Here is a 12,810-nt window from a genome sequence, read left to right on the forward strand (position 1 = left end):
GTATGTCTGGAGGTTTTGTCTCTGCTCCATCTATTCTCATGGCAGGTGAATTTGAATTTGCACACTCATTACACGCTATCAACACAGACGTCCCAATGATGTACTCTCAGTAATGATTTATTCAGGTCTGTCGGTGTACTTTATATTGCCTACCTAACTGTTCCCTTGGTCTTTTCAAGAGAACAATATCGGGGATGCTCTCTGGAGAAGGGGCTGCCCGCAGGTTCTGGACCGCTCGTCCCACCACAATCATGAGCTGATCAGGACAGCTCCTTAGAATGGACATGGCTTCTTCCTCTGACACATTTGTTACATCCTGCCCGTTGATCTGGAATGGGAGATTGGACATATAATACTAACATGAAAATAATCTTGGCTGGACATGCATTTCATAAAATGTAAGTTTGTATTCAACCTATTTATGCAAAATTTTAAATTCCTAGAGTAAAATTAAATGGAATATGTTTCAAAAAAACTTTTGTTTCCAGATTTCACAAGTGCTACTTTTAATATCTTATACTGTATGTGTCTTCTAAAGTTTTTCAAAAATGTAAAATGTTCATGCAAGAAACTCAACAGTTTTCTAGCTTTAAAGACACAGGATCTTCGTTTCTCTTACGTACTGTAATTACTCTGTCTCCTGCTCTTAATCTTCCATCTGCTTTGGCAGGATTATCCAAAATATCTTGAATGTAATAGCAGCTGTCCAGTTTACTGCGAACAATGGTGAACCCAAAACTGCCACTTGGAGACTTTACTAATGTCACAGAGAGCTCAAATTCCTTCCGCAAATTCTGGAATATAAAGAAAAATGTGTTTTAAAGTGGGCAGCCTCACAGCTCTTCGGCTGTGGAGCCTTCTACGTTGTGCTTCCTTTCTTCTCTTTTCAGCACGGAATAAACCTCTAACTTGTTCCTTTGCAGCCTTCGCATGCTGACGCAGCTCCCCACCTGAACTACTTCAGCCTCACAGCTCTTCAAGTCCTGGATTCAACTCTCGACTGGCACGCTTTCTGTGTGGACGTCTGCACGTTTTCTCCATGTTTGTGCTTCCAAACACATGTTGACTAGTAACTGGCATATCTAATGTGTCCCTGTGTAAGCGTTCTAATGCAGACTGCTGTCTTGTCTTGGGGTATAGCCCTAGTTTGTACCCTGTGATTTGTGTCCACTGGGTTAGGCATGTGACCCTTCACAGTAACAATTATAGATGGAACAATTTTGGATTATGGAATAATGGAGGTTTTACATTCATCAAATGCTCAGGTATGAGCGAGTATTGAGTATGATTCCATAGCAGAGTTGTGTGGCCCTATTTCGAAGCAGTTAATTTTTTATTAAAAAAATGTACAAAAATACTCCCTACAGAACTATGCCTTACTATATTTCATATGCTTTTTTCATTTTTATTCTGTAGTGCACCCTTTCTCTCACCTTCCTGGGGTCTTCATCTTCCTTCTCTTCCTCATCCTCTTCCACATCCTCCCATTCGGCGCTGCTGGAGGAGGACTGCTCCGCCTTGGCGTGGGCCCGGAGTGGCGGCACTGTGACCGGGGCTGGGGGTGTGGGCGCCACAGTGGGGGGGCTCCCTGAACGGCAGCTGGGGGGTGTGGCGGAGGCAGTACTGATGGTCAGGTACTCCTCGTCAGCCCGCAAGGACGGCTTACTGAGTACACAGTACCTGACTGTCCCATCCGTGTCCTCTGCTGCGCTACTACAAAAAGAAAGTTGTTGAAGAACACCAACAAGTTTTTCCATGGCCTTTGTGTGTTTTCCACAGTTTATACCCCACGAAAGGAAGGCAGAAACACTTGTTTTCACGTCAGCATGTCAGCATTTTGCTCTACTAAGGCCAGTGCTTTGTCCTTTTTTTTAGGGCAAATGAAAAGGGTGCTGTTTTTCTCATTATAATGTGCTGTGTTCAACGATGGACAGATTGATCTTTACCTTTTACTGACTTTATTTCTATCGCTTTCTGAGAAGCACTTTTCTCTTACGTCTTCCTCCAGTGAAAAGCACACAGGAGCAGCTGGTCCGTCCTCTGGGTGCTGGTGGATACTCTGGTCCATGTGACAGCTACTGTGAGGCGAAGGAGCAGTAACTCCACTGTGCAGCTCGGTCTTGCTCTGGCAAGAGTCCACTAGCTGTTTTGGTTCTGCTAGACCGCCAGCTCGGCTAGGAGCCTCTTCGTCCGTCTTCTCTCTTGACGTGCTCTCGTATTCATGTATGGTAACATCAGCCAGTTGCAGGCCAGTCAACCTTGACTTGATTTCTTTAGTAGGAGAAGGTGCTGGAGTCTAACAATCAAACAACAGAACAGCAAAGCCTGTGAAAAGGCTAATCAAAATGAGAAATATTGCGAAGCCAGCAACAACATGGTAGAATTACCAAATGTTTTTCTATTTTTATGCACATTTTATTCACTTAATGAAAAAACGTATTTTAATGTTTCATGTTGAACTTTTTAGGGTATTTAGGAAATACAAATAATTTGAAGAAATTGGAACTGAAAACTTCGGCCTTGGGCAGTTTCAAACAAATTCCGTTCAACAGTAATTAAATTAGGGGCACCACTTTTTCTATCAGCTGGATGTAAAAATAAATAATACAAAAACTTTCACTTTGGTCCTTGGATTAATCTCTTTTGAGGTCAATATACCCTTCAGAGAAAATCAGTTTAGAGCGCTTAAACACTGGAAGAAGCTGCACTGTGCCTTACCACTGCATTGACATCGACTTCAGGAAGCAGCCCAGGAGCTGGGCGGCACAGGGACAGCGTTACCTCCTCAGGCCCCCCCCGCAAAAGATGGAGAACATCCTGCATGTGAAGAGAAAAGCAAGAATATCTCGCTGTACCGGATATGTACAGCCAGGCTGCCAACAGGCTCTTGCCGCTCTCTTGGGAGACTGAACTTGTTCAAGCCAGCTTGTTTTTTCATAAGGAGTAAATCGGCACCAAAGACGAACCCTCAAACGTACCTGTCCATGTGATCCTATACTGTACTTGTGTTGAACTGGTAAAAAAACACATCATGCGTGACAAAGGAGGAATTACAGAAGGAAGAATAGACTGGCTGAGCTGTGTTCAGAACATCGAGAAGATCCACACCCTGCCGCATCCCCACGAGTTCAAAAATGGATGGGTTATTATACAGTACATACTGTAACAGAGAAGTGGCAGTAACTTTTTTGTGCACAAATGGGATTTTAATATGAAAATGAATTCTTTCTGAGAGACACGTAATGCCTGTGTTGCTCATAATGATACCTTTTGTTTTGCTGTTATTTGTACGTTTGCTCCGGCGCTTATTAAAATCCTTACCAATTTTCATAAATACAGTACAACTTAGTTTTCTGGCATAATTCAGAACCAAATCTGATTCAATTTTAGTTTTAATGGGCCAAACATTTCCATGTTGACAGCTCTTGAAAAGAAATACAAGACCTTGTTCTCTTTTTACCCAGTACGACATTCCTTTCACAGACTTCTTATTGACTGCCAGAATGACGTCTCCAACTTCAATCTTCCCACTCTCCTCTGCTGGCTGTCCAGGGAATAGCTTCTTGACTCTGAAAATGCCTTTGTGGTCCTCTGAGATGGGGCTGCAGTCTGTCCACAGGAAGCTGAAGCCGAGGCCACTGAGGTTCTTCTTTAATGTCACTTCAAAGGTGTTGTCTGTAAATAACAAGCTGTTAGAATTACACATCACGTAAACAGCTGTCATAATTACATTATTAAGAGAACAACACTAGCATTACCATGACTTTTAATTCAATACACTAACAGTTGTATGTTAATGTATCTTAAGTACTTGAACAATTATTGCACACACAACATTACTGGATGTCGCATTGTCAAAATGGATAAAATAAAAAAAACAGAATAAAATGCAAAGGAGGAATTATTTTTTCAGAAGAAGTCTTTTTCAGAAGTATGTGAGGGCAGGGGTGAATACTAAATTAAACACCAGAAACAACTGATGTGAAGTTGCTTTAGCATGGAGTCTTTAGGGCTTAGAAGCCGTATTTCAGCTCACAGGATGTATGCGTCGTGTTTTCAAGGATAGCAACTACAGCGTTACTGTCAGGCTCAGTGCAATGTCTCTGCTCTGCTGTTGTGTCTTACCCTCTGCCACAAAGCTGTAGTCCTTGGCTTTGATAGACAAGGGCGTTGCCGTGGAAACGGCGGCATGGTGCTCTCTGCTCCTGTGAGTGGCAGGTGGGGCTGGTGGGGCGGCTGGTGCTCTGGGGCTCTTGGCGCCGGGCGGCTCTGGAGCCCCGTGCTGCTCCCTCCGCAGAACGAGGTGCACAACCTGAGAAAAGAAATACCAGGAATGCATTGTATGCAATGCAGAAGACATGTATGCAAACTGTTCTATCCGTGGGCTGCTTTTCTTCTTTAGTGCTTCTGGACACTTGACACAGCTACCTTCCTTTCTGTCCCATTAACACACAATGCCAACTCACTTAGTCCGTGAGTCACTGCTTCACTATCAGGTAAAGGATCCTGCACAGGCCTTTTAGTTTAACTCACAGAAAGAGCATATGTTTATATTTGATGTTTGTATTATTTAATTTACATTTAGACAAGTTAAAATAGCAACACACAATAAACATACAATACATATTTAATGCTCCCTGACAGTTCAAATACAAACTAGCCTGTCTGCAGTGTATCAGACATGCAGCATCTATTTTCACATCATCAGATGTCTCAGAGCAATAACACACTGGTCAATGAAATTGGTATTGGCAGAGACAGGCAGGGCAGGGTCCAGCTGAAAGGCTAGGACCCCTGGCAGATGACTGTGTGGTAGAAACCTTCAGAGCAAAACATCTTTTCTCCTGAGGACATGATGCTAAATAATTTGAAACTGGATGGCATGTACAGCAGTATGGGCCCATATAAAAAATGCTGTGATGTCAAAAAGTCACAATCAATTACATGGATGAGTGGAAACAGAAGTGGGGATCTACACCCATTACTGAAGGGTTTGGGCACGAGTCTGCAGTGTTATATCCTTGATAAAGGCACAGGTCTTTACCCTGATTGTTCCTGCTAGCCATGGTCTATCAGCTCTGCTGGGAAGTGCACTTGCAAAGGACTGAAGACCCAAGTACTGGAAGTCTTGTACTTTTAATGTTTTTCTTGTAGTTTCCTTAATCAAAAACTACAACAAATTCTGGCCCCATGAGCTGCCGTAATGGTCTTTGAGTTTTCATATCAGTTCTTTTTTCCCCAGCAAAGCACCAGCACAATGTACTGATGGATGATTTACAGGTTTAACCAATGAGTACGTTTGGTTGCCAGGCTGTGATGCGTCCCTTGACTGCAAACAAACCTCTCCCGTGTTCTTCAGGCACTCCACAGCCTGTCTGTGAGTGAAGCTGCGCAGGCTGACCCCATCCACTTCCAGCAAGCAATCACCTGCCACACAGGAAGCAAGCAGACCATGACGACCTCCTCGTTAGCCAGACACCACAAAAGACTCTGCACTGATAAATTCACCTTACTTCTACTCTACATAGGACACGACCAAATCTAAACGTTTTCCAGTAGTTAAAAGTACTTAAAGTTCATTACTTCTACACCTTTTACTTTAAAAGGTCCCGAACCCTTGTGATCTTTCAAAAAGGCGCATGTCTGATGCTCCTAAATATTATTTGATTTTAAAAACTGCTGGCCTGTATAAAACTGGAAATGCAAGATCTGTCGTACATTTTATTGTGGGTCTAACCACATTTCAAGTCAAATAAGGATTAAACAAGTATTACGGCAGTAAAGTAGAAATTATCAGGCCAAATAAAACCTATTCTTTCATATAGTACATTTCTTAGAAGACAAACTGTAAACTGCCTTTGGTGTATAGAGATGATTCTGTCAGTGCACTGAAAAAGAGAAGGGCTGTGAATTTATTGTTTAAAGGACTGTAAAGTGTAGTGTCACAGGGAAAGTACAATTTCTATCTTGCATGCTAAAGACCACTGTTGATATAATAGCACCACATTTACATTTTGCATATGTGCCCACATATCTGCCTGTTACACCATTCTCAGCATCGTGTACAATGAAGTATACAAATAGTCATGCCAACAAGAGCTGATGAAGCACCTTTCTGGATGTGTCCATCCTGGTCAGCAGCTCCACCAGGCACTAGAGCTTTGATATAAATTCCACCGTGACGAACACTGGTGTTAACACCCCCCTGAAAACACACAAAACTGACATTAGGACCCTCTTTAGGTCATAGAACAGGTACGGCTTTTTTGCTGATCAACATGAATAATTAACCGCAGCTGCGGTCTAGTGCTCTGCAGATAATCGAAACAGCTTGTGTTCTTTGACATGGAAGAGATCCTCTTTCACCTACAGTGACGCTGATTCCTAGACTGCCATCAACCTTTTTCAGTTCCACGAAGTGCACTTCGCTTGGCATGACGTTGGCTTGTTGTGATTCTGATTGGCAGAGCGCGTCCTGTGAAAAACAAAAGTCCGAATTTTTTTTAAGTATCCAGAAGTTAAGCCATATTTTTTTGATTTCATTCCCTTCAGTTTTCACCTGCACAGGTAAAATCAACCGAATTAAAGAAATGGAGCAGAAGACCTGTCCATCCAGGATTCGAACCCCAGGCACTTGTAATCTTCTCACGGATCGTGGAGTCACCATATTGGAGTCACCGTACTGTTCTGCTGTTGGAACTACGTGACAATCACACCTCTTCTCTACGGAGCTCTGGCTTCTATGTGACTTGTATTTACTGTTATTTCTGTTTGTTGCTCGGTCTGCGTAGACAAAACATAATAAAAATATTCAGTATATTCAATAAAAGCATTCAGTCCTCTAATTGTGTTTATACTTCCACAATTTTATCAGGACAGACGAAACATCATTTCCAATATTACCGTGATGATGAAAACAAAATAAAAGCTATCACAACAGCACTGCAGTCATTCTGACTGGGTTCATTCAGTGCTGCCCAGGTTGTGTTTCACTCCACATGCACACCAAGGCAAATTGGAAATGTTACATTTTTCACTGTAAAATCATTATATAAAGCAAAGTTGACAACAATGAAAACAAAATGAAACTTTTAAACATATTTTTTTAAGCAGAAATAAAGCGTTTTTCAAAGCACGTCCACAGTGTATACACAAATTTACATGCATAAGATAGTGAAGTAAATTGTTACTCTGATGGAATAAACACTGACAAGAACTGACATGTTACTGCATAGCTCCATATGCATCTGTAATGCTTTAACCACGGGTTTCTAGTTATCCCTGGATCCACACCTACAGCTCTCCCTGTAGGAGATAGACCCTGTAAGGATATCCTGGTCTATAAGTATGTCAGCTGCACCATTTTATTCCAGTTCCCTCTACTGCAAATTGAACATTGAATAATCAGATTGGGTCTTGGGTTTTTCAGAACTGACTCAATTCTCCCATTTATTGAAAGCAATTCATGCCATGCCAGTTTTAGATCTTTAACAACGTGACAAACTATACAGCAAATAAACATACTTTTTGGTTGGGAGATAATGAGCTCCACATCCTCCGGACAGTTTTGCAAAATTCCTGCCGCCGTGTTGAACGTGACTCCCTCCAAGCTCATCTTATTTAGAGAAATCAGCCGACCTCCTGGTACAAAAGTGAAGAGGAAACCATAACAAAGACAAGAAATATATGTCTCATTTTATTCATTATAAAGCAGCAAAAGTATTACCTGGCTTGATCCGTCCATCTTTATCTGCAGGCCCATCGGATATGATGGAAGCAATAAAAATTCCAAGGTCTAATTTTCCTGTGCTGTCTTCTCCAACTATTACAAAGCCTAGTGTCACAAACAATTAACAGCGGGCGATAACGATATGGAGTCATAATGTAAATCATCAAATTCAATTCGATATATTTCTGTGTATATAGACTTGTGTAGAAAAGTTACAAAAATAAAGACTTCGTACTTTGTTTTTAAAATACTTTTTAAAGAAATTGGTTACTGACATCCTCCAACACATTTGACAGTAATAATAATACATTGTGTTAAAAACTACATTTATTAAGCTAATATTACAATTGTGTCTTATTATTTTAGAATATGGGGATATGATATTTTTCTACAAAAGGGCATGGTTCAGATTTCTGACAAAGCCTGCAATTCAAATACAGTATTTCAGAATTTAGAATTTATCCTTTATTTTATTGATTAATGGACATTCTCTAAAAGCTATTTTAAGGCTAGAAACGCTAGTATGATCAGCATATGCCACAATTCAGGACGCACATAAATGGGCTAGAGCAGTTGGAGAAATAGCTCAACTACTTTGCACAAGCTACATTAAATAGAGTTTGTTATAACAAAAGAGACCTAGAATGAAATCCTAATAGAGTTCCACGACTGCTTTTCTGTGCAACAGTGAGACCAGACATTAGTCTGGCGTGATAACCAGTCTGTTATCAAAAATATTTTTCCCATAAGGCTGGTGGTAATTAAAATGAAAGTGGGTTTTGTGACAGAACGTATTGGATATGAAAGTCTCTTATGCAAGCTATTATCAGTGGTCCAAAAAGTGCTCTGTTCATTCGTATTACACTATCGTATGCACCTGTGCTGAGGACTACACATACTATAGAAGCAGTTACAGTACTATACCTTGCTAGTAATGTCTCTCTAAAACTCCTAAGAACGTCCAGCAATCTTAAAGGCTGCCATTTCTATCTAAGATGCAGGCTTGGACTTTGCTATGTTGGATTTTGCCTTTGCTCCAGGCCTCACACTCTGGCAATAAGCCCAGTGTCTTGGAATTTTCTCTGTTTACTCACCAAGGCCTAGTTTTGGGTCCTTCTTCAATGACACACAGATAATTTCTCTCTGTGGCATAGCAACTTTATTTTGGAAATCTATAATGCAAATATAAATAGACAATTATTAATGAGTCTTTACTATACTTGTAAATGTTAAGCCCTAAGTTAAATTATATGAATCAGAATCAAACAATCAGAGTCAGAAGATGAATAAAGCACAGTTTTTCCAACATTTGAAAAGAAGAAAGTGTAAAAAAAGATGACAACCGACATTTAAAAGTAAATTTTTAGAAAAAAATGAATATTTATTTATATTGAATTTGCTTTTACTAGGATACAGTCTTTTGTATTTTATTACATAGAGGTTTAAGACAAGAACAACTCTACAGTCACATAACCTGGCATTGGTGGTATAACAGAGCAATTTCCACTGGATTGCTTTAAAAGATGTGTCCTACTCTGTAAATATTTAAAATGCTGAACAAAACACGCTTTTCTTTTCTTTCTTTTGATATTTCAACCATAATACCTTTAATCAAGGGTTTTCTGTTGTACATGATAACTAAAACTGTATAACATAAATCAACCACTATAATGAGTCAAAATTAGAAATGATACTCCCATTTCTCCTGGTATGGCAATCCGGCACAATTTTTTTACTATGCACTACCTAACCATGATGCTCCAAGCCCAACCTTAACACTAACTCCAAACTGTAACCCTATCACTACCTCCAAATATAACTCTAACTCTAACACTAGGGTTAGCCCTAAATCTAACCCTTAACCCTAATAATGAGCAAATGCTCGACCTGTTTTTTTCATGCAGATGAGCAGGACAAACAAGCAGCAGAAGTGTGGAGCAAAACACTTTCTTTCTGTTACAGTTAAGTTCCAATTTAAAGCAAAGAAAAAGATGTGTAAATGAGGTGTTCATCTGTTTGTGAGTTTGTTTGTTTTTTCTCTGGTGTATACAGTAGGTTGTTTATGAATACAGAAATTGAAAAGTAACCAGCCATGTGACTCAAAAACAGACAACATCTTGTAACCCTTTTATTTTAGTCAATGGTAAATTTGCGGCTATTTAGGCATCACAAATGTAAAAAAGATGTTCCTGTGGAAATCTCATGATTTTAGGGTCAAATTAAAGCTGTCCTTACCTGTTAAGCCTGAACTGCTGGAGTGATCCAGTGTTCTTTCAGAGTCTTTGTTTTGCAAAGAGGTGCTAGATTGTACATGAGAAACTGGGAGACTGAGAGAAGAGAGGAGATCAGGTGTTGAGAACTGACAGATCTTTACTACAGCAATTCCTAAAGCCACTCAGTATCCTAGCTTTGAAGAGGCATGAGCATGAGGAACATGAAAGGCTCAACAACTGCTGTTTTTTTAAATGAGAAAGAGCACACAGGGAAAACACATTTAAATTCCTGATCTACTATTATACAGACAGAACAACATGTAATATACAACATGATGAGAATTGATCATTGGAATCACTGGAATATGTAGTAGGAGGTTATGATTTTTGCTATATTTTTAAACACAAATTTGTCTGGAAAGCCAGTCTTATAATTTTAGACTTTTCATGTACAGTAAATCAGAAAATGCCCCAAAGATGTTTTTCTCTAATAAATTTGCATAACCCAGCAAAATGGTTATTTGCTTCCCTACATAATTAATACTGGTAATCTTTGTTTTCAATTTTGTTCAAATTCAGTGATAAAAAAGTGTACCTCCATGTCTGATCACTAATTGTTTTTTCCATCTTTATACTGATGTCATCACAGGATTTGCTCAAAGGGTTGCTGGGAACATCATTCTCATCCCTGGTCAGCACTGTCTCTGAGCAAGACAGTCTCTTCAGCCGCTCGTGCTGGTCGCAAGGAGCAGCATATCTGGGCGTGCTGCCTTCAGCAAGAGAGTATTTGTTTTCATCTAAAAAGAGAAAAAGAGCTTTGGGTTTTTAAATTCTTAAAATGTTAACTGGCCTCAACCTGCTAAACAAATGGCTGGAATCATCTCTACCGACCCAGGATGGAAAATGGATGGAGAAACAGACTGAAGGCATGTCAGGGCTAATGATGTGACTTCCGTATTCTAGAATCTACTTGTGTAATATAGGTTACACAAGTGAGGGCGTCCAGGACATACTGCTACTTCCTAAAGCCGGAGGGATTACTGGCTCCTTAAATGAGTATCAGTGGGAGCCTCTTGGATCCACCTGGCAAAGAGGAATCACTGCCCTTCTTACGAAAGAATGATAAACATTGAGAGAACCTTTTAGATTCAAGTCAGAAGAAACCTCTGCTTTTAAATTCATTTGCATTATTTCAGGAGCACAACGTCTGCATGCCCATAACCTTTCTGGTAAACTACATTTCTTTTAATCACATCTAGCGTACCTTGGTTTATCCTTCATATCAATGGACAGATTATATATCTGAGTTCCAGTCAAGACCCTTAAATGGCTAAGTCTAGACACAGAACTCCCACAGAGGTCACCAACTGTTCAGATGATTACAAACAAAGCTACAGAAATGCATTAACTGGAAAGCTTTCTACAATGGTGCACTTTTTGTATGAACTCAAAATGCTATCTTCTCACTGGAAGAACTACCTAGGGAGTTTACCTGGAAGGAAAATAGGGTATCTATAAAAAATAAACATTTAATATTTTTAAATACAGTAGATTCTGGAAGATGCATTCACTTTGCAGCTTAACTGTGTTGTTCCCTACTATGAGGAAACAGTTGTAAAGATAGCATGACTTTCACCTTGTGATGAGAGCAGTTTTCTCCATTTCGGTATCCAGGGAAATGTATAGGAATATTTGAAAAATTAAATAAAGAAGACAGAATTCATTCAAATTGTCAGAATTTAACCAGTCAATGAGTCTGTGCTGCGTAACCTTGCCTTTCAGGTGCACAACACATCCTACTGCTTCCCAGCTGTCGCCATTCCTACCACTCACCTGCAGCCAGGCTGTGGCTCAGCTGGCGTGAGCTCATTTCATTCTGGAACTTGTGCTGCGCAGAACAGAGGTTCAGCAGGTATTTGGAGATCCGTGAGCTCTCCGTGAGAAAGCTGTGCTTCTTCCCACTAGTGCTGCTCTCAACAGTAAACTTCTTGCGCTGTGAGGAAAAAGCGATGAAGGATACTTTCAGAGCCGAGTTCTTGCTCTTCTTTACAAGGTCTCTTCCTGTTTTTTAGGATATGAGCTGGCAGGAAGACACGTCAAGTATTTTCACGGCCATGAACATTTGTGGTCTTCTTTTACTCACAGTTGAGGAGATCCTTTCCGTCTCTCTCCACTGGAATCTAAGGCTGGCAATTCTGGAATTGTTCTTTACTTCATAAACAATAATGCCTTTGGCACATATTCCAAGAATCAGATCTCCCCTCATGGGTTTCTTTGCTCGTGCAAGGCGGTGAAACAGCACTCCATACTCTTGCAGCTGCTGGGTGACCTAGAAGCATCAGCAGTCAAAGTCAGCTTTCTGATGTTTTTCAATAGGCATTAACGTGATAATGTATGTAGACAGAAACACAATAAGAAGGCAGTTTAGATATGAATCATCTAGACTTAAATTCTTTTACCAATAAAGTCTCAGAAAATGTAAGAGTGGTTGCGAATTCTTCAATTTATCACTAAGAAAAATGGCTTATATTTACAGTTTAAAGAACTTAAAAAAACAATAATTTTGAATTTTTAATACAGCATATAGAATCACAGAGCTTCAATTATAAAAGTCTTAATGTATTTCAGTTGCGAGAAATCTTTCATCACCTTCAGGAATTCTATTTCTGCTTCTTCAGCGGGCAGTCTGGCATTGTTGGCATGCAGTCTTGGCAGTTCGTCTTTTAAAAAGGACAACATCAGCTTTTCAATCACAGTTTTTGGGATGTAGTGTTCTGGTTGGAAATAGTTCATGCCGTAAACCTTTACAAAAACATGATATATATATTTACTATCAAAGATGCACTCAGACTCACTGCAGTTATTCAT

The 12,810-nt window shown here is 40.0% G+C and overlaps 1 protein-coding gene across 1 annotated transcript in view; it reads right to left on the reverse strand.

Annotated features, from left to right (window-relative positions):
* Positions 1 to 12,810, reverse strand: part of ptpn20 (protein tyrosine phosphatase non-receptor type 20) — a 41,571-nt gene that overhangs the window by 15,660 nt on the left and 13,101 nt on the right. The window contains exons 13-32 of the mRNA XM_088915984.1: positions 12,592 to 12,744; positions 12,086 to 12,271; positions 11,776 to 11,935; positions 10,538 to 10,739; positions 9,965 to 10,056; positions 8,824 to 8,901; positions 7,727 to 7,834; positions 7,525 to 7,641; positions 6,605 to 6,783; positions 6,371 to 6,475; positions 6,112 to 6,205; positions 5,342 to 5,427; positions 4,126 to 4,312; positions 3,461 to 3,675; positions 2,719 to 2,817; positions 1,947 to 2,296; positions 1,601 to 1,713; positions 1,434 to 1,555; positions 624 to 794; positions 154 to 328 (exon numbers count right to left, since the gene is read on the reverse strand). Of these exons, the coding sequence (XP_088772110.1) occupies positions 154 to 328; positions 624 to 794; positions 1,434 to 1,555; positions 1,601 to 1,713; positions 1,947 to 2,296; positions 2,719 to 2,817; positions 3,461 to 3,675; positions 4,126 to 4,312; positions 5,342 to 5,427; positions 6,112 to 6,205; positions 6,371 to 6,475; positions 6,605 to 6,783; positions 7,525 to 7,641; positions 7,727 to 7,834; positions 8,824 to 8,901; positions 9,965 to 10,056; positions 10,538 to 10,739; positions 11,776 to 11,935; positions 12,086 to 12,271; positions 12,592 to 12,744 (2,992 nt within the window). The remainder of the gene's footprint in view (positions 1 to 153; positions 329 to 623; positions 795 to 1,433; positions 1,556 to 1,600; positions 1,714 to 1,946; positions 2,297 to 2,718; positions 2,818 to 3,460; positions 3,676 to 4,125; positions 4,313 to 5,341; positions 5,428 to 6,111; positions 6,206 to 6,370; positions 6,476 to 6,604; positions 6,784 to 7,524; positions 7,642 to 7,726; positions 7,835 to 8,823; positions 8,902 to 9,964; positions 10,057 to 10,537; positions 10,740 to 11,775; positions 11,936 to 12,085; positions 12,272 to 12,591; positions 12,745 to 12,810) is intronic.

This window comes from Atractosteus spatula, chromosome 5 (assembly GCF_055471065.1).
Source record: "Atractosteus spatula isolate fAtrSpa1 chromosome 5, fAtrSpa1.hap1, whole genome shotgun sequence".
Classification (NCBI taxonomy): Eukaryota; Metazoa; Chordata; class Actinopteri; order Semionotiformes; family Lepisosteidae; genus Atractosteus; species Atractosteus spatula.